Genomic DNA, 27145 nt, shown 5'->3' with positions numbered 1-27145 from the left:
CTTTTCACACTTGTTGAACCAAGATATTTAACACAAAGGCTTTAATGAGGAGATGCTCTAAAGGAACAGGTTTAGCTTTTCATCATGGCCTCCTCAGCCTCTTCACTAGACTGATCATTTTATTCCTTCATGGCCCTTAGCATGTTGTTTTCATATCTAGTGTTGCCTGTATGTGCCTTAAAACCTAATTTTTGTTCAAAACTAAACATTCAAAATGTGAACACTTACTACTAACTTCATTGCTTACCTTGTAGCATTAGAGGGATCTGCTTTTCATACTGGCTGTAGCATTATTGTGAAAGACTGGTGCACTGTGGAAAAAACTTCTTTTCTCAACTACCTTTTGCCCTAAGTGTTCAAAAGTAGCTTTCTTTGCCTTCCTGTAAACCTGACAGTTAACTTTTAAAATGATCATCTGGTTTTGGGATGCAAAGAATTTCATCTCAGGTTTCAGGAGAATACCTCAGGATTCTTAGTGTATTGCTGAACAAGATGAGAAAAGTCTGCTCGTGTAAGAAACAAATTGATTTAATGGAAAACTTCAGCAGAAGAAAAAAGAATTTCTTATTTCAGCACAAAAAGCATCAAGTATTTCACAGTAATGAGGATGTAAAGATAGGTTGCAAAAATGCCTTACCTGAAGAGAGTTTGAACATTTACAATAGTCTTGGCATCTGCCATGTAGTCTTCTTCAGCACTCATTGTACTTTCTTTGTCCACCACCACCATATTAGCTGCAAAGGTGACCCCACATCTTAATAAGTCATCTAGGCTTTTATGAGGAGAAAGAGGGGGAAAAAGAAACAAGCAACTTAAATATGGAACACTTAAAGGATTGGTGATGGTTGGCATTTGCAGATCAGCTCAGTCCCCTTCATTTCCATGTACATATCATAACTTCTAATATAATCTATATTAAGTAAAACATCTCAATTACTTGACAGAATACAGAATCTACTTTAGTAGATTGTTACAGTCCCTCTCTGTTTGCTAAATGATAAATTTCTTTCTTTTTTATTTTTTTTTTTTAAATGAGCCTTTAAAGGTTACTGTGGAAGACAATATGCTGCAACAACTTGCTCCATGACAATTACTTTAGACAATAAAAAGACCCAAATAAATGCTCTGGGTTGCTCTTCCCCACAAGTTTATTTCAGTTTCAAAATGTTACTAAAAGTTCTACCAGGGTATCTAAGACATTAATCTTTTAGGTTAACCTATGAGTTGGAGTGTTCTCATGATGCTTTTAGGAGCGGTTGTGGATCAGCAGTAACTTTACACGCTGCCGGACTATGTTTCTCTGAAGCCTGATCACAGAACACACTCACAGACAACTGAGTTATGGTTCTCATCATGCCTTGTAGCTTTGTTTCCAAAATAAAGCATGTTTCAGTTGTTTTAACAATAATATTTTCCAGAGACCCCAAGCGTTTTTTGGCAAGTTTAGAAAGTACTTTTCTGTAACAATAAAGACTCCAGAAACCTAGCAAAATTTAAGTAAGTGAAATAAGGGGTGAATTTCATAGTTTCCAAGGGAAAATGGAAAACTAAATTTCTGCATCATTCTGTTTACTTACAAGGTGGAGCTGTTTTGACATCATAATTGCTTCTTATTAGGTAATCTTACAATATTAACTAAGTCTTAATGTCCTTTTTTCCTTTTCCAAATTGTCCAATTTTTCTTTTCAGTAATGATCTTCTTAGGTTCCTAAATTTATGTAACACGTTGTAAATTATGTTTGAAAATTTGAGTAAGGAAAACTAGAAATATGTGGTGCTTTTTAACATCGTGTTTGGAAGAATATATATAATTATTTTTGAAACTGTGCAATATCACCGATGGTTGACTACAAGAAAAGAAAGGTTGATATTATATGATCTATACTAACAATTTCAGTGGACAAGTAGAACTCCAAACCTTTTCTGAGTAATTTGTATTTCTGCTTTTTCAGACTTTCAGTTGATCCTTGAAAATAGCAGCATATACTGAAATTTCAGTGCCAAGTTTATAAAAAAACTGGATTCTGTTAATTCAAGAGAACAAGTAAGTTTTTTGATCTCTCCAAAGGGAATTAATAATTGTATTCCCAATTTGGTATTAGCTGTGCTGTGAAGTAGTTTTTTAAATTTACACTCTACACACAGGCATTTACTAACATACTCATGAGCCCTTCCTCTTCTCCTGTTTCTGTCTGATTTTTACATTAAATCAATGTTGCTAAACCTATATGTAAACATATTAGTAGAGGTGAAGACAGAAATGTAGGAGTAAGTGATATTTTAAGTGGTGGAAAATGAAAGCTGTTGGACACATTCATGACTGTTTACATTCTGTAGCTATCTTTACAAAACCTGAGTCAATAAATTCAAACCATTTATAACTCAGTACAGAATAACACTGGAATAAGAGCTATAATCTGTTCATTTAAAGGGACATATTAATGCACCTGAATAAGTATTAATTTTATGTTTTAAAGATATTAACTTGTGGTCCCTGCCACACTTTTCACTAATGATACCCTTATAAATCAGAAATTTGAAACCCCAAATTATAGCACACAGACACAAACCATGCATGCAAAAAGATCATCTTCAACTACAACACAGACTGAAACATGCAATCACGATACACACAACAAACCACTGAGAACTACAATGTTAAGTTTTCTAACAGTTATTTCACCTACTTGTCGATAGAGCCAACCATGTAGTAAACCATTGGAAACCAACAGATTGCATCCAGAAAATGCATATCTGGCCTAAGCAGCAGATGGGATTACAAAATGAAACACAGTATCACAACACCAGCATCTCTTCTAAAATATTTCAATAAACTGGTAGTTTTTTTTAAAAAATAACTTCTTTAAACTTTGACATTATAATATCGCTTTAAGCAGGAGAAAGGTTCGTAGATAGCTATGAATCAACAGTTTGCTGTGATCATAAAGAAGGATCAGAAGTAACACGCTTATATTAATAAATGCTCCTCTAAAATCAGCAATTTTATGGCACAGGACAATTCCAAGTGTAAGAATGAATGACTGATGTCAAGGACACACTACCAACTTATACTCCAATGCATGTCTTAGGAGTACTTAAAACAAGCAGCAACAATTCTTAATTAAAATGTGAAGTGGAAATCAAATCATCATTAGGGTTTTGCGACACCTACTCCATTCAAGCCAATGAGACAATATTAGATGAAACTTAATTTTTAAAATGGAATGTGAAAACTAAGATACTATATTTTATTGCATGGTTTCTTTAATCATAACTTTTACTGTGTTTCCTCTTACAATACCAAGAAACATTGGAAATCTTAGAACGCATATGATGTACAGGTATCAGAACAGGCACACTGTAATAAATAGCCTTGATAAGCAGAGAAAACAGGAATATAACATGAATATATGTTCATTGGAGATAGTTGAATTCCCAAGTCCAATGAAGTAAATTAAAAAATTCCAATTGACTTGAATGGCAGCCTGAGTTCTACCTCCTTTTAGAGGAGTCACTGCAAACACTGCATAGAGAGACACAACACGAAGGGTATTAGTTTAATTAGTAAGCATAGCTTTTACTTTATGTCAATCAAAAGTTGTTTTAGCCATTAAATATCACAACAGCATTAAAATGTGTAAACTCAGGCACTCTGCTGGCAAAAAGAGCAAGCACTAGAGGGCATCGTGTGCTCACGGCTTCAGTCTGACATTGCAAAGTGATTTAGCCTCATTTAGGCTTCTACCAACTTGTGTAATTCACTGTATGCCATAGTATGAACATAAACCTTCTGTTTTGCAAACACAGGTGACTGAAGAGCTGCCTGAGGGAAAGTGGGACACTTCACAGCAGGCTTTTGTAGAAAAAAAATAATCCCTTAACCTGGAACATATCTATACAAAGGGATGTGTCAGCCCTGGAATCACAGCCTACAAGACGTTTTAGCTGCTGTCCTTTCTTAGAGTCATAGCTTGTTCTAATTTTCTGTATACAGCTAACCTCCATTTTTGTGTCTTTCAAATTGTGATTTTAAGTACTTGAGAAGTACTAAAGTGTGGAAAAAAAATAAATTTCATTGTCAGATTATAAATGTACCAGTCTTGACAGAGTAGAATTTGTCTGAAATTTTAAGCAGCTAATGCAAGAAAGCCTAAAAATTCCAGTGATCCCCAGACAGATATAGTAGTGACAACTATATTGCAGGTTTTAATTTCCTTCCATGATTTTATATAATTGTAGACAAAGGGTGTCTGTGGGTGTTCTCCTGGCTTAAATAACTGTTTATCTTTGAGTCTAGAATTATTAAAAGTATACCTAGCTGGTTCAGGCCAGTAAGTGCATTGTGTTAAGTAGGTTAGTGCAATTATGTAGCTGTGAAACTGTTACACAGCTTACTTTTTACAGTGTTTATAAAATTATTTTGATTTTAAAAGTATTATTCACATTATTTGGGGTATTTTTAAGAAAAACTTAGCTGAAACATTAGCTGTGAAGAATAACAACATTTAAATTTACTATGACCATTTACAGTCAGTAAAAGCTCAATTTTGTATATGACAGTGAACACAGGGTATTATTTTTGTCAGTAACTTTCCTCAGAGATAAATGTGCCATAATATTCTTGATTTTAAGTTGGCCATATGAAAAGTATCTATTGAAGTAATGGTAAAATGAGTTTAAAACTTGTCAAAGAAAAAAAAAAATCTACTTACGGGTTATCCAGGAGTAACACAATGGGGTTCAGTTCTTTCTTTGGTCGGTAATAAGCTCTGAGTGGAACAATAAAGTTATATAAGCCATTGCCAGCAGTTTCTGCTGCAACTATAATCAATTTATTTTTGAATCCATAGGCTTTGGCATCTTCATAGTAGTTATGTTGGCATCCCTAAAATCAAAATAAGAAACAAGTTCAGTGGATGTGAATATTGTACCAGATGACCTGATATAGACCTGGTTAGACATAAATAAACACTTGGTGATGAAAAGGAGGAGAAAAAGAAAACAGAGCTCAGCAAGTGCTGAAGAAACCCTATCCCTAAGCAGAAATAAGAATTTACCTCTGTTCAGATGCCAGAGACAAATGAGAATGCAGTGTTATCCAGTAAGAGAAACTTCCTTTACCTTATCCAGTCTTAGACAACAGAAGGGTACTTTTTCATGCAGAAGATGACAAAATGTGGGAGAACTTCCAATATATGGAGAGTAAGGAGGATAGCCTTTGGCATACCTAGAATAGAACAAACATTTTTCAGTAGAGCAAATTACTGAAACACAGCTGACTGTACTACTATTTTATGGGATGTTTATACATATGTCTAAGTTTTGCAGAGTCAAGTATGTGAAATGAACTGTTTAATAAAGGTCAAAGGAATATATTTTGCTGTTTCCATGAATTCACTACAGCTTAGTGAAAGCTGTCATGCTTCTGTGGACCGAAGAAATTTTGCTTCGGGTTTTGAAAATAGGCTGATATATCATAGTGTGCTCTCCTAGTGTTTTGAACTGGAAACTTCTGAGGAAGTTAAAAAAGGAAAGAAAAGAAATAGCAATAACTGTATTTCTGCTCTTCCTTCTCTAATTTTACTTTCAAATACTTATCAAGAATGAGTGAAGTCATTACCTTTTTGCTTTATTAAAATACTTTCAAAATGGCTGAAATAAATTTTAAATGGCAAATCCTCTTGCTGATAAGATGAAATTTCTAATTTGCCTTAGTTTTTTGCAAGAGGCCTTTTAAATCCCGAGATTTCATTCTGCAGATTTAAGATGACTTGTTCTATTATTTTTTTCCTTAGAACTGTATAATATTCCCTGGGGTTTCTCATGCTTGCCAGTGTTGGAGATGGGAAACTGGTAGGTGAGCCACTGGCTTAATTGTGTATTTCACTTTTAACATCCCTGTCAGCAATCCCAATAAACATAATTGCTTATCTATATGGCAGTTACATGATTCAATCTTTTGGGTTTATCTGGGTAATGCATCATTGGTCTCAGTAATACGTTAACGAGTATTTTAAATTAGACATGATAATTTTGTCTCATACTGGTTTTTTTTGTCATTCCTACATTTGGAAGTCAGACACCTCACCCCAGCATTCAACAAGCCTGTTAGATGATCTGATTATCAATGCATTCTCATGGCAGGAGTACTTATCTGTTTCCAAATTAGTTGAGTGCTAACTTAGTAACTAAATGACCATAAAAAATGCTATGGAAAAATTTCAGACACAACTAGATATTTTATAACAGCAGATAGAAAATCTCCAGCAAATAGAAGAGTTAACCTGTTGGGGCTTTCTTTATTTCAAAATAGGCTTATGGCATTCTGCTAGCAGAAAATAGCATTTCATAAAAGGGAATAATTCCATAATTGGGCTTTATGGGTCTTGCTTCCTGCAACTTCTCGGATTGATCTGCATGTCAAAAAAATCGATAGATGCCTTTCACATAATAGTGGCTTTTTAAATTATATTTAATACACATACTCTAAGCCTGCAGAGACTTCATCATCTGATGGGGTAGTTTCATCTTCTGACTGGTCACTTAGCAGGTCACACGTCTGAAGTGAGGATGAGTCTGCAACCTCCAAAACTGGTGCTATGCTGGGCCGTCTGCCCTCCTTCCCTCCGTCAGGAGGAAGGGCCAGCGTAGCTCCGCTGGACGCTCGGCATCCTGTGTCTTGCAGATCGATAGCCACGGTCCCTGAGGTAGCATTGAAAACATTTCCTCAGTGTGCTTGTCAAAACATTTCAATGAGATTCCCATATTTAGTGGGGATTCTAACTACATGGCCAAAGATTGAAAGTAATACTATATTGATTGTGTTTATTACATTAAAATATAACAAATATTAAAACTATACTTGAGGAAAGCACTTTTTCTGACTGTTAATATATGTTGTCTTGCTAACTACCCTTTTAAAATGACATATTATATAAGAATCCATACTAATATCCATCAACAACCTGTAGATTTTCCTAAGGGCATTTTTTTAATCAAAGACGCTTATGAAAACTTACTACAGACAACCAGGTAGGAATGCCAAAGTACTCATGTGATTTACCCAATTGTTTTGCTTTGCATTCACTTTAATATTACTTTATTATACACCATTCTTAACCAGTTTAATACCATATTGTCAAGTAAAAGAAAAAGATACCCAAATTCCATTTGTTTTGGTTTTTGTTGTTGTGGGATTTTTGTAAATATGAGGGCAAGTGTTGAATATTTTTACGTGTTTTAGTTTATTTACATGATTATAGGTTTTTGAAATTTTAGGAATATGGTTTAAAACATACTAATGTACTATATATTGAATAAGAATTTGTTGTGAAGGTTTTTTTATTTTACTTACCCATGCTGGCTATTATACTGTGTACTGGTAGCCTGGAAGCTCCATGGTAAGATAATTTTGATTCGTGGTTTTTTCTATGCTTTTCTTGCTTCTTAAAAGCAGAATTCTCTTCTTTGGTGATATTTATATAAAAGCATATATCTGTAGAACTCATGATATATCGAGGACCTGGATTCAGCAAAATGTTTTTGTTATCTTCCTTTCTAACACCAATCAGACAGACTCCAAACCTTAATTAGAAAAGGAAAGGCATGGTTCATTTTGCATAGTCCTGCATATACCAGAATTTCCATTGTCAAAAATGAACCTCGGGTATATTTTTATATTTTGCACATTATGAATATTTGCAGATTTTTGGATGACAAGTATGTTTGAAAAATGTTGTCTGCTAAATAGGCCACTTCTGATCAAGCAGTTTTTATGAGCTCATGAATTTCTAGGCAGTTGAATCGAATGGTTTTCTTAATCCCCATAATATTCTTCCAATGTTGTTCTAGTTGGTTTTTTTTTCCTATCAGATGAATAGTCCCTTCTGGGAAAATATTAGTAGAAAGATGGATATATAACATGAAAAAGTATTAATCATGTTAAATTGTTGCATTATTCATAAGTAATGGAAACCATTTTCCTAATTCATTTTTGCGATTCACTTCTAGAAATGTATTCGATTAGTGATAGAAAATAAGGAATTACAGCAAAAAACCTAATCTTTCACTCATTAAGTATGAGAATAAACTCTGTATTCAGCGTTTGATAAATGTTCATTTTGTTAAATATATACAAACATACGCAATTTGTGTTTATTTTATGTGTTTACCTCATAGAGCAGCATCAAATAAGTGATGCATCATCTGGAACTTAAAGAAGATATGTTATCATCTAATGGAAAAAAATACGGGTTTATTTCCAAACAATCACCAGAATGTACCATATGCCACATTTAAATTGAACATATTGCATAAAATGGTTATGCCACAAAGGAAGCCATATTTCCAGCTGAGTCCTAAATAAATAAAAACCCCACACCCTCCCCCTCATTCTTTTCTAGATTGTTTTGGGCATGGAAAAGGACTGATGTTCTCATAAAACCTCTCTAAGGTTCATTTTTTTTTTCTGACTGTCCAGCTTATGCTTTATATCCTTTACATTCTATTCTCTCAGACTGAGAAGGCCTGTACAGAATGAACATGAGCTTTTACCTGACCAGCTATAACTTACAGAAATATACCCATATGAGTGGCCAGGTACAGAGTAATGTGTATTACTGTGTGTTTGAGTGCATAGCTGTGTTGCAGACAAAACAAGCAATTATTTGTTTGAACTTTTAACTGTTGACAGGAAAATAAACATACTTTTTATGTGCATGGAAAGAAGCATATGTGAAGCTCTTCCCCTCGTATTCAGCAAAAAAAGTACTTTCTTCCAGGTTAATATGATACACTTCGTTACCAGAGCATCTGCCATACATTTTCTGCCATTGTTCTGGTGACTGCTGACACTCCCTGAAACATGTACAGATAAACAGAATAATTTAAAATATAATGTAAAATTCTTATTAATCACAACAGCATTTCATGGCAATAGAAACTACAAATGTCTGTTAAAAAGGTCCATTAGGCTGATCTGAAAGAAATATTTGAGATCAAAGCCTGGTAATACTGTAAGTACAGAGTTTATTTTAATGAATTAAAGAGCATTTTCTGCTAAGTAATAGGCATATAAGATTATGTACTTTAATATCAGGAGAGAGATACCTGAATTACTTTAAATTCACACCATAATAAGTAGATTCATTGCAATTTAAAGATGACAGGTGAAACCACCAGCATGCTCATTCTACTCATAAAGACAGTGTCTTCAGATGCTTTGTAGCAGACTGTCTGGTTCCTGTTTGAAGTAGGTAAAGAATCATTAATAATAACTTACATAAGATAGAGTAATTTCTCTTTGGTCACTTTATCTGTAAGAAAGATTTTTTGCATTTGCTTATCGGTGATCTTTACCCTATGGACATTTTTAGTTACTGTATCTTGTATAGTATTACAAGTATATATCTTCTTTTCTCTAGTGCAAGAGAATAAGCATATGATCCTTTACTCTGTGCAGCTAATGTTCTTTATCCAAATGGAGTGTTTAGTGGAAATGTTCCAAACCTCAGCTAACAACAAAACTTGTAGCCCTGGGGCTTCTGTGAACTTTTTTATTGGAGTTTCATGGTGAAACAAGGTTCTGCCTGCCTGAGTTTTACTGGATGTAATGGATACATATATAGACTAGACATATGTAAGTGCAGATAGGTCATAAAACTGACAAATATGTTCTGTGTTTTGCCAGTTGGAGTGAAGATGTCAAGGTATTGGGAAATGCTTCTTTATGCTTATTTGTACGTTTTCAGTATCTTAACACAATTTCTGTTTTTCTTCAGTTTACCATGTTTCTCCACCTTCAGCGTGAAAACATTTTGTTTCAGGATGGAAATAAGTAAACCATTTTTACTGCAGCAGTTTTAACAAACAGTGCACTTGGTGTAGAACAGCAGAACTAGAAATGAAATTACAGAAAACTTTTCCATATTTGACTTTTCCCCCTAAAATAAAACGTTCACCTGTTTAAAGTCTGCTTGGTTCCAGTTAGTTGTCTAAAAGCTTCCCATGGAGCTGTTCTGCAAAGATCACATTAAGTACAAGTCAGTCAATATTTTGTGTCATAATACAAACCCTAATAAAGTCCTATTACTGAATTAGATAATGAGATAACATTTAAAGATAAGATTATAATATTGAGATCAATTATAAGATTATAAATAAGATACAAGGTAGTCCCTTTCACATGTCTGAATTTGTGCTGATGGAAAATTCTCTGATAGCTGTTAGGAATACTGTTTTTCTTTTATGTGCATGTCATATGAAATAACTAAAAAAGGCTCTGTATTCTGTGCTTGTCAGATAAAGGTAGGCAGATGAAGAATGTATTTCATCTTGGTGCTCAGGAGGTATGGAAACAGTATTTTGTTGTTGTCTTCTTAACAAAGCCTGGCACAGACAGTGCCATTAAAATCTTGACATCTGTTGTTCTTGATAGTAAAAGTTCTGGCAAGAATTTCTGTTTTCCCCATTCAGGGCACAGGGGAATACTACAAATGCCACACAGAAGGTTAAATAACTCTTCTTGTAAATATCATGATATTACTGGTCCATGGTAACTTGGAAAAAAGTTAGCATTTTTACAAGACTTGTGTAGTCTTGTAAATACTTGAATATCGTACCTATATTCAGGTATTCCATCTCTACAGATATATTTTGAGATTTACTTTTTAAAGCACCTGTCTGCCCACAACATTTTATTAAGAATACCTTATGATTCCAAGAATATAGCATAACAGAGATATACCAGATGTGGTAACATTAGTTTAGTAAGTACATAGAAGTGCTACTGTGACTAATCAGTCTGTAGAGACACTGTAATTCTGTATCCTTCCAGCAGTGTGGTTATATTAAAAACCATGTATGTTTGTTTGCTTCTTAATGTACAGGAACTGAATAGCAAATAATATATGTTATCAGAAAAACATTTTTTGAGCTCAGTGAAACAGACCTGCAAATTAACATATTGAAATAGGGCTTTGCTGGTGTTCTTAAGTAGAACTTTGGCATAGATCCACAATTCAATCTACTAAATTAGAAATGGAAATTTTTTTCATATTTTATGTTGTAGAAGTGGCACAACAGCATGCAACAAACTTAAATATTGGAGGAGGGGTGTCCCTTTGACATTATAATGCCATGACTGAAATATCTTGGTGCTTTTATTGTGCAGAAAGTTCCTTCTTCTTTTTTAAAACTGCAGTTGTTTAGGAATTCAGGGTAAGCTGTTTTCCAAAGAATATCAGCTATGACTTTTACAAGTTGTTTGGGTTTTATGGTACTAAATACTTACTGTCCCCTAGATGTATGAACCAACAGTGTGATTAATGTAGAAGTAGCTGGGCATATACAATTTAGAGCTAGCATAGCATATTTGAATTCCTCTTCACACACAACATGATCTGTAGGAAAAAAAAGAAGATATAAATTGTTTTACAAAAATACTTTCAATTGAACAGAATTATCACTTCCTTGTCTAGGAAATCAGTGAAGGTGTATCATCCACTTGCTTCAGGATCTTCATCTTCCACTTGAACCTTGGAAATGAGGTGTGTATGATTTACCCCGTCTTTGCTATCTCTCAGACTGCACGAGGTTTGCATCCAGTTTGTGCTGTCTGTCCTGGGTTTACACATGGAGAGGATGCAGTGGCTCTGTGAATCCCACTTCCACTCTCCTGTTGCACTAGCTGTAGGAGTAAGCTACGAAGCATAGTCTGGTTTGTATCTTCTGCACTTAAACTGCCAAATCTGTATGTGCTTTCAGTGTCATATGAATTATTATTGCATGCTAAGTCAGTTTTTCTTCTGAATTTAGTGTTTGATTCAGTCTATGTCCTTTCAATGGGAGAAGAATTAGCTTCTGATTAGAAAGAATATTACAAGTAGTACAGCTGATTACCAAAAGATAAGCCATATGAAAATTGCTGAGTAAAAGTAAGCAAATAATTTCCCCACCTAGATCTGAGCTATCTACATAGATATGCTTCTAGTTTCATTAATATATCATTGAAATCCTTAGGACCACCTTGCCTAATATACTTTCTAGTCAGAATATAGCTATAAGCATGACACTTACTGAAAATAAAAGTGAAGGCCTACAAAGTATGCCTTCTTTGTTCCCTATTGTTTTGAAATATCAAGAGGCTTTTCAGTAACAGAATCATTGACTACTGAAAGGAGAAATTAATTCTGTCATTTTCTGAAGATCAAGGCCTATTTAAATGTCATAGGGAAGGGATGAATTTAGTTATATAAAGACACTGTCAAATATAAGACAAAATAAGATTTTTCCTCCTGTAAATGTATTTCACTTATAGCAATTAAATATTTCTGCAGAAAATATTTCAGATAGAAATACGTTCTTTTAGTTGACCTTATGCCATTAATAAATCTATTTGAATTTCAAACCAGAGATTTTGAGAGAGTAAGACATAGTCTAGTGGTTGGATGGAATATCTGCATTCTGTTACCATCAGTCAGATGGCAAAGATTTATGAAAGTGAATACCAACTTCCTCGTAATGAAGGAATGAGAATTTTACATATTTTTTTAATTTGTATAGGATTTGGCTAAATAATCTCCCCTTATTTTTTCTGTTTAGAATGTTTTTATACTATAGCTAATAATTTTGAAAATACAAACAAGAAAAAATACACAAGAAAATTATTTCATTGTTATTTCAGATCACATACTTGAGCCAAATTGGACATGATGATTTAATATATATAAAAGAAAATTAAAGTATCATGGATAGCACAATGCAAATGAAAAGTATAACTTAGACTTAAATCCTCTGTATGTTCTATACTCTCTACAATATGTGGTGGACTTTTTGGACAGATTTTATGTAAAGTATTATCTAACAAAGGATATAGTATACAGCAAACAGAGACTGCTGTCCTACAACAGTCATTCTAATCTTGTATGTCTAAGAGATCCACATTGTGCTGTCAAGTGTTTTTTCATCAAGAGCCATGATGCTGGGACTTGTAGGACTATTTCTACACCAGTTGTAGACTTTGACCTTGTGTGAGTTAATTATGCCTTTCATGACTTGTTAAGCATCTGTAAAATAGGTATATGAAAATAACACCCCACAGACTTCAGAAGTGTTTTGATGCTTTTGACTTCTCAGAGGTGCTCTGACACCACCATGTGAAAGCTTCTTCAGTGATCTAAGTACCACTACTAGAAATATTGTAGCCATTTGAAACACAAAGAGAGGTACTATGGGTTTCTCCTCTTGGGTGCAGTTAAGTTCTTGTATAAGCCACAGATCAGGTAAAAAATACTTTGCTCATTTCTCCAATTCATTGACAGATTATAACTTGTCTATAACATTACCCTGTTTTGTATGTATGTTCAGGACTCACTGTGGAGCTGTGGTGAGGACTATTCAGAACTTTATCTGCTGCTTTATCTTCTAAAGTGAGAAGGGAGGAAGCTGGGTGACAGCTGTCCCACTCCTCAGGTCTTGGACACCATTCAGGTCCTCTGACAGCAAGTACCAGAATCAGCAAATTGCTCATTTGGGGTGACAGTAAAGCAGCCAAGGAAAACTTGGGTTTATCTTGAAATGAATAATAAATATGTCAAATCAGTTTACCAAAAAGAAATACTGTGATTGCATTTGTACAAATGAAATATTCCATTTAGAATTTCCAGAAGCTGTAGTTTCTGTTGAAAATATATTTCGACAGAAATTATGTTTCTAAGGCTGTCTCAAACAGATGTAGTAATGCAGTGTGGTGAGTTATGGTTTATGTAATGTTATTGACCATAAAACAGAGTCAGAATACTGATTTATGACTGCAGCAGCAGCCATGTGGTAAGCATGTCCTAGACCTGGCACGGTTATTCTGAGAAACCTTAGTTTTGTCAATTTAATAAATTAACATAACCACTACCAGACCAGATAGGGAAAAATGCCCATCCATTACCTGGAGACTATTTTTATCTGTAATTGGATAGATTAATCATCAGATGCATTCAATATCCATTTCGGTGAATCTGGACTATGTTCCTTTCAAATAAACTACTGAAGGTTTAACGTCAGACTTCAACAATCTGTGCTAATTCATTGGTGCATTTTGAATAAATAGAGAATGTCAAAATGTATCCCCATTTCCTGGAATTGTAATTATGCATAATTTCTAAACAGTCAAGGTAAAGGTAATTAATTTATTTTCTAGCATATATATATATATATATATATAAAAGTTTTAAGTTCAACTCAGAAAATATGTGATTTAGTCCAGTCTCTGAATTGCATATATCGCTCTGCCAAGGACAATCTTAGTTTCCCATTTGTGCTGAAATGCAAGGCCAGACATGCAGTAAGGATACATAGCCTTTTGTAGCCCCATGTGTTTGAAGAAAAAGTGGGAACATAAGCATATGAAACATAAGAAAACTACATGTAACTGCCAACAAAGGAAAATGCAGTATTACTGACAGAAAACCTGGGCATGTCAAGGCATTTATATATTGGAAATTTCTAAGGAGAAATCAAAGAATTTCAGTTTAAGAGGTAAGACAGTGTTTCCTTGCCCATCTGACAACTTTCATGTTAGAGTGACTGTGTATTTAGAGGGTTCATACCTTAAACTTGCAGTGGGGTTTGCTGGGACAAACGCTTATGCCACTGTATTAATAGAAGCATAAGTTACCATTTTAAATGAAGTAGTTAAAATCCATTGTAAAAATTAACAGAAGGCACAGAATGCAAGGATGTATGTCCAGCCTCAGGTGAGAAGCCAGGAAACCTGCCTTTCTGACAGGCCATATGACCCTGGCAAAAGTAACTCAATTCTCTTGTTTTGATGACAAAAATAAGTTTTCATGCTCTCATTAAAGACAGGAAGAATCTGTAAGTCTTGTTTTCTGTGTGTGAATAAATTATAACAATTATATGCCTATATACTATTTCTGATGCCAAAGGCAGAAGATCTCCAGGATGCTATTGTTTGGGTAAAGGCAGTCAGGGTCTAAATTTCAGGACTGTCTCATACCATCTAGGAAGACTGGTCAGCCTAATCTAAGCTGCTGAGAAACTGGGCTTATAGTGTTTTATAAATTTTCAATGTAGTTAAAAGTCAGCTTTAGTTAGGAGGACTTTCTGGAACTATTTGGTTGTATTTTTTCTAAATTCAGAAACTTTATTTTTGACAGTTATAGCCTCTAAAACTGTGCATAAAGAGGGGAAAAAAAAAAAAGAAAAAGAAATCCTATTACTGAATATTTCAGTCCATAAAAATGCACAATATTATTTGGGGAAACTTCCAGAAGAAAGAAGTCATTTTTTAAAGGAATATTAAATTTAAAAGAAGCTTTTGCATTAAGGCAGTAAAAAAGCAGTCTTGAATCATAATAGGAAAAGCACTTAGAAAAACGTTCCGAATGGTTATGACAAATTTTATTTGTAAGCACTCTGGATAGGTCTATTGTCTGCAGCTCCCACTGGATACATATTTCAGAATGAAGAGGAGTTGGATGAGATGAATAACAGGAGAGTCCTCTTAGGAAAATGTATGCAATTAAATGTTGCTCTCACGGCTCTGTCAGTGCCCTAACCCCTTGCAGTAGGGAAGTATCCAGTGGTGATGCTGAAGTTCAGTTGAAGGAAATATTACCAAAAGAGGTTGGGGGGGGGGGGATTGATTGGTTGGTTGTTTTGGTCCAAATTCTCTATCCTAGACTTAGAAGAGATATAAAAAATTACCTCTGTTTTGCAAGTCTAGTTTTATGTAAGTTCCTACAGAGACAAGCCATTAAGGATAATGAAACTCTCTTAAAAACACAATTTGGAACAACAAATTAACACAGTTACTGATAAAGAAAAGTGGCCATGGGTAGGGAGAAGAGATTATGTTTGTGTTATGTGGTTTTAAAGGAGAGATGAAAAAGCATTATCATTCCTGTCACAGCATGAGCCTTATTCCCTGCTGTGCCATCTCATAGTTTGAGATTACACTTTTATAACTTCAGAACTGCTATTGATGCTTTTTTTTCTTCTTTCTAACTTAGTGGTAAATTCAGTAGCTTTTAAAATTACAGCTTTAACTGTTGCTCTGGGACTGTTCTGCACTAGAATTTACTTTTTTATCACATTCTGGTATGATGGAGGAGATTAATATTTTTCCATAGAGTTGTTTTGATTTTTGCATGAATCAGCAATCTTTTCTTCCTTAGAATATCTGTCAATAAAACTGAATTTTCAAAATTAAAGCTGAAAAGGAAAACTTTTCCTCTACTTCAGAGAGATTCATTATATATTAGTTCATTATAAAAGTATTGTTGTGTTTTTGCACATAAGCATATTTATGTCTGTATGTACATATGTATTTGTATATAGACAGAGAAAGAGAGACCTACCTACATATTGCAGAGAAAGTTTGTCAAATTAAAGCTGGTAATGTCTTTTTATATGAGTGAATTTTTTAAAATTTTCTAGCATCATTTTGCATTTTATGCCAGTTTCTAAGGCATGCATTTTACTGGATGTAGAATTAAATTACATGTCTCTTTCCAAAATGTTTGCAAGTAATTAAAATAATGTTTTCCATACCACTTAGAAAAAAATAGTCCAATGAGAAGATTTTTTCCCCTACTTGTTTGTTGAATTAAATCTGGCCTTTTCTGCGTAGATTTTCTTATATATCCCTTAGTATGATTTTTAGACAGAAATGACTTACAGACATGGATATAGTAAGCTGGAGACCTAGCTGGATCTATAATTAAGGAGTAGCAATGTGTTATAATGAAAGAATTCTACTCTCTTCATTATGTGACATAAGACTAATAATTCTTAAAAGTACTTACAACTAATTGTTTAATGTAAAACATGACATTTTACCATTGATAGGACACATACAGCACATGTTATTTTACAACACTGCACTCTTAATCAGCTTCTAACCAGTAAATATGTCCAGGGATTCTCACTTTGCTTGTGTGTTTATGAAACAAACTGCCAAATACTAACAAGTGCTTCAATTACTGAAATCTCACACTTACCTGCAAACTTAATGTGGAATTTATTCTCAGGTTTCAATATCTGGACATACAAAGGACAATTTGGAGCAAAGTCTTTAACTGCCCAGGCTCTTAAAATGGTTTGATGATCCTAGAATAAAAAGTATGAGGTGATGACAAATAACCATGTCACATTAGAAAAAGAATCTATTATCAGACTGACTCCACTGAGGAAAACTCTTTTTAAGACTAGTAATTATATACCAGCTGGTGTGGATGTTTATGTACACCTTATATAAGTAATATTACATATTATGTGTATTACATAATTACATATACACATAGACAAACTATCCAGTAATTCTGCAGATGTGGACAAGGCTGAGGCACTCTGTGTTCTCTCAGGCCTCTGCTTTGAGGCAGGCTCAAGCAGGAGGAGGATCACCAGGAGGGGATGATCTTGACAGGGATTGCTTCAGAGACTAGCCCATAAGAGCCTGCAGGGTCAGATGGGTACAGACAGAGCAGACCAATGTCCTTGAAGAGTTGCATTCTTATCTTTGAAAGGTTGTGGAGACTAGGAGAAGTCTCCAACAACACCAGAAAAATCTGTATTCTCTCCTCCATGTTCAGACATTACAGTCTGGAGGAGTGCAAAATTTATGTGGATAAATGATGACTGGAGTCTTAGGGCATGAACTCTGCCCAAAGTCCTGGGGCAAATGGAGTGCCACAGGGATCTCTGCTGGAACCTGTTCTGCTAAACATCTTCACCCGTGACCTGGAGGAGGGGTAAGAGTGCGTGGTTAGCAGATTTGCAAATGACACCAAACTGGAAGGAACTGTCAAAACACTTGAGGCCAGGACTGTCATTCACATGGACCAAGACAAGATGGAGGAATGGGCGGACAAGAACCTCATAAAATTCTGCAAGAGCACAAGCACAGTCATGTCTCTGAGACTGAGTAACCCCCTGCACTGGCACAGGCTGGGGGCTGACTGGCAGCAGCAGCTCTGCTGGCGAAGACCTGGGGGTCCCAGCAGAGAGTGAGCTGAGTATGGTCTGGCAGCATCCTGGGCTGCTTTAACAGAAGCACAGTGAGTAGGTGGAGAGCAGTGATTATCCCCCTCTATTCAGCACAAGTTAGATTGAATCTAGACATTGCATCCAGCTTGCAGGCCCTCAATACAGCAGTATAAGTTGAATTGAGTTCAGCAGAGAATCACCAAGGAGGTCAGGCAGAATCAGAGACCCTGTGAGCAGAGGGTGAGGGAAGGGAGCCTGTTCAGCCTGCAGAAGAGATGGCTTCGGGGGGGGAACAGCAACCTCCATTATCTATGGGATGGTTATTGAGCAGATGGAGCCAGGCTGTGCACAATGTTGCATGGCTGGAAGACAAGAGACAATGGCTGTAAACTGAGAAGAAAGATTCAGGCTGGATACAAGAACCCTTTTGCCCATGAAAACAGACAGTGAAGTTCCTGCTATGCTATCTGCTCCCTCGGAAAATTCCACACGAACCTAAGTAAAGCCCTGAGCGACATGGTCTGCATTCATAACTGACTGTCAGATTAGAGACCTCCTCAGCTTTCCTCTAATGTTTGTAATCCTAGGATCCTAGTGTAATATATTATATTGGTTGGAATGCAGAATAGAGAGCTTGTTTACAGAAATCTTCCACTAATAAGGTATTTTGACTGTCTCCTATCTTTCTGCAAGTGTCATCAAGGGATCATGTCATTTGGAAAGGGGTGACATTTGGATGTGGAAGAATTGTGTGAAAACCTAGATGGCAGTGATGAGTCATGTCTAATTAATCAAGAATGATGTAGCAGAGATGTCTTTCCAAAGAGACTCAAAATTAAAATAGCCTTAAATGAGGACATCAGGAAGTGAGGGTTTAAAATTGTGGCTAAATCTAAAAAATAACAGTTTAATTAAAAGCAGATCTACGTTTTCGTGCAACTAAAGCATTTGCACAACTGACGTCAGAATTTTGCCAGCTACTGACCAAAGATTCCAAGAGATTTCTCAGCCTGTTATTTTTGTCCTATGGCAAGGATGAATACTGCTATCCTAGAGAATAATCTATGTGATAATACATTAATATTTTGAATTTTGTGAAATAAGACTAAATTCAGTGTATCAGCCATCAGTTTTTAGTTATTTCAAAACCAAAAAGGAATAGAAGAGCTGCATCTAGGAAACAATACTTGGATTGAAATGCCTTGCCTAGTCATGGCATTGGTGGTATTAAAAGATAAAATATAAAGAATGATTCATTATATGCAGCATCAGCAGTAAGAAAAGCTTTCAGACTCCTGAACACAAGGGAAAATCTCTGCCTGGAACAGGGCGTAATTGACATTTTCAAACCATAATATTTTAATGTCAATTGAGATGTTAGCAAGTACTTTTTCTACTAGAAATACTAAAATGGAGTCATAAGAGGAAGACCTTTTGAGAATAGTAAAATACATTATTTCACTTTTTTCTTATTAATAGTTTCATAGATGTAGGATTGCTGTGCGCATTCAGGAGATTCCAGAACTTGGATGTAACCTGCTGTAAGTTTTCCATGTATACAGTCACTTTTTCTTATCCTCCTTAGGATTTTTTTTTTTTTGTTCATTAGGGGTTTTGCTGTTTTGTCTTAATGTGATGAAATGCCAACACACTGTAGAAATAGCAAGTGGCTGGGCCATGTGATGGATGGCAGTCATATGGATACATTACAGGAATAGTAAGAGGCTTGGGAGTGGACTAGGGACAGATTTGAAAATCATGTGTTGTTGAAGATGTTACTTAATCTTTTTATGCAAAAGGTATCAGGGAAGCAGTCACTTGCAGTGATGGTGTGGCTTAATGACACAGGGTTTGCCATTACCAGTTTCCTCCGTTTCTTTCCATAGTAATCATTCAGACCACTCTGGCTGGCAAAAGTGGTGAGAAGAGGTTGTTTTCTGTATGCCACATGCCTAGAAGTATAGTTACTTCTATGTTAGACATTTTCTTGATTTTTTTTATTATTTTGTCTAAAAAGCCTGGTTTTTTCATAATGTGCAATAATTGTTAAATATAAGAATGAAGATTGTTTCATAAAATTATTCAAATGATGCTATTTTATTAAAAACCCAAACATAGATCAATAGACGTGGGTGTCATAAAACTAAAAGTAGGAATCTCAACATAAAATATTTTTATGCAATTGTATAGAAAAGCAAAAGATTTCAAAATTAAGATCTCTTGATGATTATTTGGCACATTTGCAGTTGTAACACTGCAAAATATGCCTTGCATTCCATTTGCTAACTCATTGAAGCAACAGTCTACAAACATGTAATATATATAAAATGGATACTTAAATGCCCTGTACAGCTTCATACAATGAACTCAGTGTATGTGCTGTTCATCTAATAACTTGCATTATTGCTTCTTTTTCTCTCTTTTCACTTAGTATATACAGATGTTTGTGTACAAAAGCTGGTTATCAGTGTTTCTGAGTTTTTTTGCCCAGTTATTCTCCCAAATTCTACTCTGAAGAAGCACTCAAGGAGAGAGAGCCAAAAATACAGTTAGGCACTTCAAGTGATTTCTTAGATTCAGTCTCTCCGTATAGTATTGGTGATACCACTGTTACAAATGGTGGTTAATATAGGGGTGATAATGAATTTTATGTATGAAAAGCTGTTTAAGTTTTAAAGTGGGTGCAACAGGAATTTAATCACCCGAACTCAAAGAAATACATGTAATATTTTAAAATAAATCTGTTAATTTAATCATCCTCTTGCCACGCAACTTGATAAATTAGTTATATCCTCCTATGTCTGCATCCGTATTTTGATGCTCTTAAGACAGTGTAACTTAGATTGCCAGTACAGTAGTGTCACACAATTTGATTAATGGAAGAGGGGGAAGAAAGGTGCAAGCTTGAACCGGACCATCTTTGAATTTTCAGAAAGCATCAGAACAAAGCTGTTAGTTGAAAAAATGTTGTCATTAAAACTTATTTACTAATGAAATAGCAAGCAATGAACAGCCATTGCAGTCAAGTATCCATGGCAAATGAGTAGATCCTCTGCTTGAGGACTGTAGCTGGGGAGAGAAAAACTCTCAGGGACTTCGAAAAATCACTTGAGTAGCAACAGCTGCTCTGGTCAGGATCTCCTCCTTTTATTTTGACAGTTGTCAGACATAGGAGAGGATCCAAGACTGTCTTAATCAGTTTGTTAGCTTCATGACAACAGGGTGAAAAATCAGTTGTAGTTATAAAGATTGATTCTGGGATAACAGCTGAACTTCCTTCAGCCCAGTGACAAACTGTAACTAACAACTAAAGTTGTTAGTAAAGACTAGAGCTGGAACAACGTAGGAAATTAAATCCATTTCATTTCAAAGCTCTAGGGGGCAGTAAAATAAAACTAACTAAACAAAAAATTGTCCTGTTTTCTACTTGCAGTATAAATAATTACATTCCCTGTGAAAAAGTAATCTGACAATAAAAAAGAAAACAAGACAGGGAGGTGACACCTTGTTTAAAAGCTTCAGATCCCACTGGCCCTCAGAATATCATTGCTAGAGCTGAGATACTGCACTATTATGACTGGCCAGCCAGCCCTCCAACAGGGCACTCTGTCCCAGAAGAAGGTAACAGGATCGTGTCTTTGGTAAGATATGCCTGTTGGTATGCTTCAGATGCAAAGATAAATGAGATCTGATAATAGTCTGTACTGGCAGCTGAAATGTGCCTCACACCAGTTTGGTGTTTCCTGAGGAAAACACCAGTCCTTGAGGACAGAAAGGCTGCCTAGAGAGAGATGGAGCTGGCCATGACTCCAAAGCCCAAACTAGACAGTGCTGGCCAGAATGGATGGAAGCTCTGTGAGCTGTATGTAGAGTCCACTGTCTGCTCTATGGTATGGTTCAGCAGAGGTGAAAATTGTCTTGTCTTTGCATAAATTCTGGAGCAGTTATGAGCAGAGATGAACAGCTGATGTAGCTGCCCTTAACGCTGCATAAACCTACCAAGTGCAATGTAAGTCACGTGCTCTGCTTATATATGGGATTTCTCATTTCTAACCACTGCGCAACTGTCATGTATCTCACGTTGTGAGATGAGATGTTGTTGCTGATTTTTTCTGAACTCATGGCTAATTTAGGCAAGTGAGCTTGGCTTTTTTGATACTTTTCAGTCTCTCAGAAGTTACCAGTATTTTCCCAGGTATTTGCAAGAACTCTAGGTTGTTCTTGTCCCTAAGTACCCAGACCCTCTGTCCCTTCCAAACAGTGTGCTTGCCTTGCTTGACTACTCCAGGATTACTTGCTGCCAGTTCACTGGCTTTCACTATTGCATTTGCAGGAGTCCAATGCTGATGAATCAAATTCAAAGCTCTTAGCTCATTAAGTTTCAGTGTTTTAGTAGGAGCAAGGATTTATTTGTCAAGGAGTTCAGTGACTTTCTGCAAGCGATGGGACCAGAACAGGATCTTTAGCCTTGAATAAAATATTTTTTTACAGCATGCTGATAGTCTATGGAAAATAAATTATGTTTGATAAAATTTGTTCTGAGGGTTCACTTGCCTAACAAGGAAATATCCTTTTTTCTTGCTAGCTGCAGCTTATGTTGCTTTTATTGTTCTCCCTTCTCTGATATGCTGCATGTGCAGGTATGGAAACAACTAACTTTTCATAGCAGACAGAGAGTATATTAAGAAATACTGGATACGTAATGCAAATCCCTCATTTCCCGTGTTTTACTGTCTCTATTTTTAACATTTAGAAAAATAATTGCTATTCCTTATAATGTAGCAGCAAACCAGTATTTCTAATTGAGATTGCTTAAATCTTACTTACTGAATTATAAACTGGTTCAGTCTTGTTAGGCAATTTTTAAGCATCTTTCGGAATATTCAGATTTATTCTGAACTTCCTTTGGAGTTTGAGATTGAACTGAATAGAGGCAAGCATTCAATAATTTTGTGTATAGCTTGTGGTGAAAAATTTAAAGTTATGTTCATAAATCCTTCCTCAGTGGACTTTTTTCCTGGATTTTTGTGATCAATAATTAATTTCATGAGCTGGAAGGGTTCTAGTTTATATTAAAATAGTTTTTTTTCTTTTATCACAGAATAAAGATTTGTATTAGCAGTCTTCCTTTTTGGACACTAACTTAATTGATTGCAAGTAACTAGTAGCACGGGCAAAGCCATACAAACTGAGTCCTGCCATTTGTATTTTTGAAATTGGCCAATATGGAAAATAGTCAAATACTCTCAGATATATTGGTTATTTGGTGTTAGTCACATATGAATTTGTAAGTTGAATTCAGTCTTTACTTTGTTAGTGGTAAACTTTTAATACTTCTTCGATAGTTCTGTACAAAAATACCAGTCAGTTGATATATATCTCTTTTTAATAACTATAATTCTTTGAATTGAATATCTAGAGCAAACACTGATATTAGTCCAGGTGATTTGAATATAAACCTTTTGACAAACTACTATTCTTGGGAGTGATTAATGACCAATTATCAATTTATCTACAAGGTACTATGATAGTGCTTCTATGCTATTCTGCCATTGTTCCATAAAAAAAAAAACTGATAAAAATTTACTTTATTCAGTGTGAAAATTGTTTTTTTGAAGTTTTTTAAAGTTTGTAAGAATGTATAAATTTCCACTTTTTTTAAAAAAATGTGTAACTAAAACAGTGTAAAATCTGAACTTCTTTGGTAGGTAAGTCATGTAATTTAGTATCTAAAGGGCAGTATCAGTATAACAACATGCACATTCATTCCTAGTTATTTCTTCCAAACTCACAGCTGCTGTCCTGTCCACCTCACAGCGGCTGCTCAGTATGAAACAAGCTTCAGCATCATCCATTCTAGAAGAGAGGAGACAAGACTGTTACATTCCAACAGAGTATTTACATGGACTCGTGTTTCACAGTTCCTAATCTTGCATATAAAAACAGAACACAGAGAAAGTTTAGTCTCTCTGTTCTCATTTCTTTCTCTGGTGCCAGTAGAAGCCGTGCCAAAGTAATAAAAGCAGAGTGACCTCAAGCATGCTTAATCTGCAAAATAAGTATCTGCTGTGAGTATAAAAGGTGGATAAATAGCACCAGTCTGCCTAGTGTGTAAGGGTATGATATGCCCAAGTTATTATTGATAAGAATGAAAAAGATGGGGCAGGTAACTTAATATAGACTTGTCTTGCCTAACGATAGCAGGAAGTTGGGTAGACATCCAAGAATAACGTGTTTGGGTTAAAAAACATTTCTGTGTATGTATACATTAAATGAACTATTTTCAGTTCATGGCATTTTTGATTAGGAAGAAATTACGGGAGCTGTATGAGTAATTTCAGCTAAATATGGGAGCAGTATTGGGAAGATAGGGTCTTTACCAAAATTGTAGGAAATTAGATGAGATTTCGATGAGAGCTGATGAGGTAACTTGGATGACAGTATATATAGATGATTTCATAAGGAAATGAAACCTTATGTGAACATATTCATCTTTTTCCCCAATGTTTTTTTGTAAATTCTTGAATCACTTCAGCCACATATGACAAGGATAATAACCAGCAACTAACATCTGTGAATGTCATTAATTTAGACAACAGAAACATTAATGACATATGTGTTGAAAACATTTATTAGAACGCAGAGTATGAGAGAAGTGTTATTAAATGTCCTTAAAACTAAAAAAGCTTTGTCAATTATACCATTTTTACGTGCCAGTAAACTGACTCTGAGGCAAAAAACCCCAACAGTTCTGTTGCTTAGGGATGGCAGAAATTAAAGGGACTTCATATACAGAAGAGAAATTTGTGAATGAAAAAAGTATAAGCCAAAGAAAAAGAATGAATATGGTTCACCTAAGAAAGTGGAGGGCAGAGAGAAAAAATATTTGAGGTCATGACAGAATATGGAAGAAAGCTGTAGGGGAAAGAAATCAAGCATGGTAGTGTTATTCACTGTCTAGTGCTAGTCTACATGGAGAATGAGAACTGTTTTAACCAGTTACTGTGTTGTTTCAGTGGCTGAAGTAGCTGTAAAGTCTCCAGCCATGCTAATGAACAGTGTGGCACCTCATGAGAGAATTTATTCAGTTTCTTTGTGAAAGCTGCACACATAAACACTGTTCAGAGAACACCAAAAGTTTGCAAAGTGATGCCTTCAAAGACAGGAAGAAAGAATGAGTATCATTTTTCTAAAGTCAAATTGTGTACTAGGGCATAGAAAGAAAAATACAGTCTTTTATTAACTGACTACTCCCTACTTACACAATCAGCCAATTTTTGATATTCCTTTACTTTGTGGTGTGACCTCCATCATGTTATTTTCACATTGGATTTCACAAATAATATATGTATAAATTTTGATAATGAGATACTTCTTAATAGTTTTGTTGTTGCTTTTAACCATTATTTATTAGAATAAGTTTACCATGTGCCTTGTTATCTTCTCAGCACATTATGTTCTCATTAAAAAGAAATGCAGCAAACGTCTTGGTACTGGGTTATATTTCATATTAAATGTTCTATTAAATTCCCAGTATGCTGCTTCTCTCAGGAGAGGCTGAAAATTATTCTGTGACAGGTACATTCAATTACATGTTCTGCAGGAAAAAGCACAGTTCCACAGCTGACTACCTCCAGGTTATTATAAGTGAATATCAAGATTATATTTAGGGAACAGCCTAATTTTTCTTCTCCTAATGTGTGGAACAAATGTCAGCTAAATCCACACATGAATTCCTTCTCAAAATCAGCAAGAATAAAAAAAAAAAAAAAGGAATTTCGCTAAAAGAAAATTTCTATTCCTGAAAAAAGCTTTATTGTCTTGTCAAATTTTAAACAGATGTAGAAGTAGCTGTTTTTTCAGTGACAGAAGTCTGAGAAGATAACACTGCTCATGAGGCTTCTCACAGATGAGATTCTTGGAAATAACTCCCTTTGGGTAAAGAAGGCTGAATGACACAAATAGACAGCTATTGGCTTCATTTTTCAACATCTACATTATAGAGCAATGCCGATAGGTTAACTCAGTTATTTGCTAAGAATCAACTTTCTCTCTGGAGAGTGTAGAGAGACAATCATTCTATGTGAATTCCACTAAGAATTCCTTCACAGGCTCGACTGATTGAGGAATGGGGGGGAGGTGTGTGTGAGGAACTGTGTGTGACTGATGTGTTTTGGTAAGCGCCATTCACTATTAACTAGCGGAGAGCAGAGAGCATTTCTTAGAAGGGTTGGATGTATGTGGTAAGAGGAGGGCCCTGAAGGAAGACTATATGGAGGCAGAATAGGTGCTTAATATTGCCAGGCTGAACTTAAGAAGAAAGCAAAACTGTACAGTGGGTTCAAAGGGTGATAATTAATTATGTTTCCTTTTTTTCTCTTTAGTTGGTCAGGAGAACTACCATCACATTTACCGTATTTTCTCAAGAAAGAGAGACATATTCTATCATTACTGTCATTTTGGAATATACTGTTCTGCTTTTTCAGAGGAAATCACAAGCATTCTGTTTCAATACCTTTAAACACTAAGACAGAAAGACAGTAAAAAAAATCCAACCAAATGAAAATGCTCACAGATATTTGTTCCTTGAAAAATTTCAGATATTAAGGAAAACTAATTATATCAAAGAGCTTTGCTTTGCTTTCTAAATACACATTCTAAATACACATTTCCTTCTAGCACAGCTTTTGTTGTTTGTTAAAACTATTTATCAAACAATATGAGTGAAACAAAAGCAAAAAAACATGATCAATATTTGCCTACTTGGCTCTCAGCAGGTCTTGATCTTTTAGTGCTGAGCCTTGCAGGTAGATAACTCTTTGGGACCACATTGGGATTTGTAACACCCTTCGCACCTGAGCATCCATCTCAGTAGGGCACAAAATAACGACATAATAGTCCTGTCAAAAAAAAAAAAAAGGGAGAATAGTCATCTTATTTTCCTATGTTACCATTTATTATTGCTGGAGAATGAGTCAGTAGTGACTTGGGATGTCAAAAATGTCTCTGATAGTCACTGATAGTCAGAGTTGATTTCCCCTTTTTTTTTTCCTTTACATTAATGGGTGATTCCATACTCTGGTTCCTGTGCTACAGGTAGTCCTTGTTAGGAAAAGAAAGGTTGGTCTGAAGCATACATGTGTGC

General features: G+C 35.2%; 1 protein-coding gene across 10 annotated transcripts in view; it reads right to left on the bottom strand.

Annotated features, from left to right (window-relative positions):
- KCNT2 (potassium sodium-activated channel subfamily T member 2) overlaps positions 1 to 27145 on the bottom strand; it is a 120647-nt gene that overhangs the window by 26319 nt on the left and 67183 nt on the right. For 5 of the 10 annotated variants that reach the window (XR_007907244.1, XM_051804324.1, XM_051804337.1 and 2 more), the window contains 12 exons: positions 26764 to 26900; positions 23793 to 23856; positions 17016 to 17124; positions 11291 to 11399; positions 9960 to 10016; positions 8707 to 8856; positions 7355 to 7584; positions 6486 to 6702; positions 5122 to 5227; positions 4713 to 4885; positions 2688 to 2759; positions 638 to 772 (listed from right to left, as the gene is read on the bottom strand). Coding sequence is in view for 9 of the 10 variants with exons in the window: in XM_051804324.1 (XP_051660284.1) it covers positions 638 to 772; positions 2688 to 2759; positions 4713 to 4885; positions 5122 to 5227; positions 6486 to 6702; positions 7355 to 7584; positions 8707 to 8856; positions 9960 to 10016; positions 11291 to 11399; positions 17016 to 17124; positions 23793 to 23856; positions 26764 to 26900 (1559 nt within the window). In the remaining variant the exon portion in view is untranslated. The remainder of the gene's footprint in view (positions 1 to 637; positions 773 to 2687; positions 2760 to 4712; positions 4886 to 5121; positions 5228 to 6485; positions 6703 to 7354; positions 7585 to 8706; positions 8857 to 9959; positions 10017 to 11290; positions 11400 to 17015; positions 17125 to 23792; positions 23857 to 26763; positions 26901 to 27145) is intronic. The other 5 variants (XM_051804347.1, XM_051804386.1, XM_051804344.1 and 2 more) reach the window with 3 other exon arrangements.

Source organism: Manacus candei, unplaced genomic scaffold, assembly GCF_025592945.1.
Source record: "Manacus candei isolate 608988 ecotype Guabito, Panama unplaced genomic scaffold, ASM2559294v1 h1tg000005l, whole genome shotgun sequence".
Classification (NCBI taxonomy): Eukaryota; Metazoa; Chordata; class Aves; order Passeriformes; family Pipridae; genus Manacus; species Manacus candei.
The sequence above is the reverse complement of the archived record's forward strand: the minus strand, read 5'-3'. Positions and strand labels throughout refer to the sequence as shown.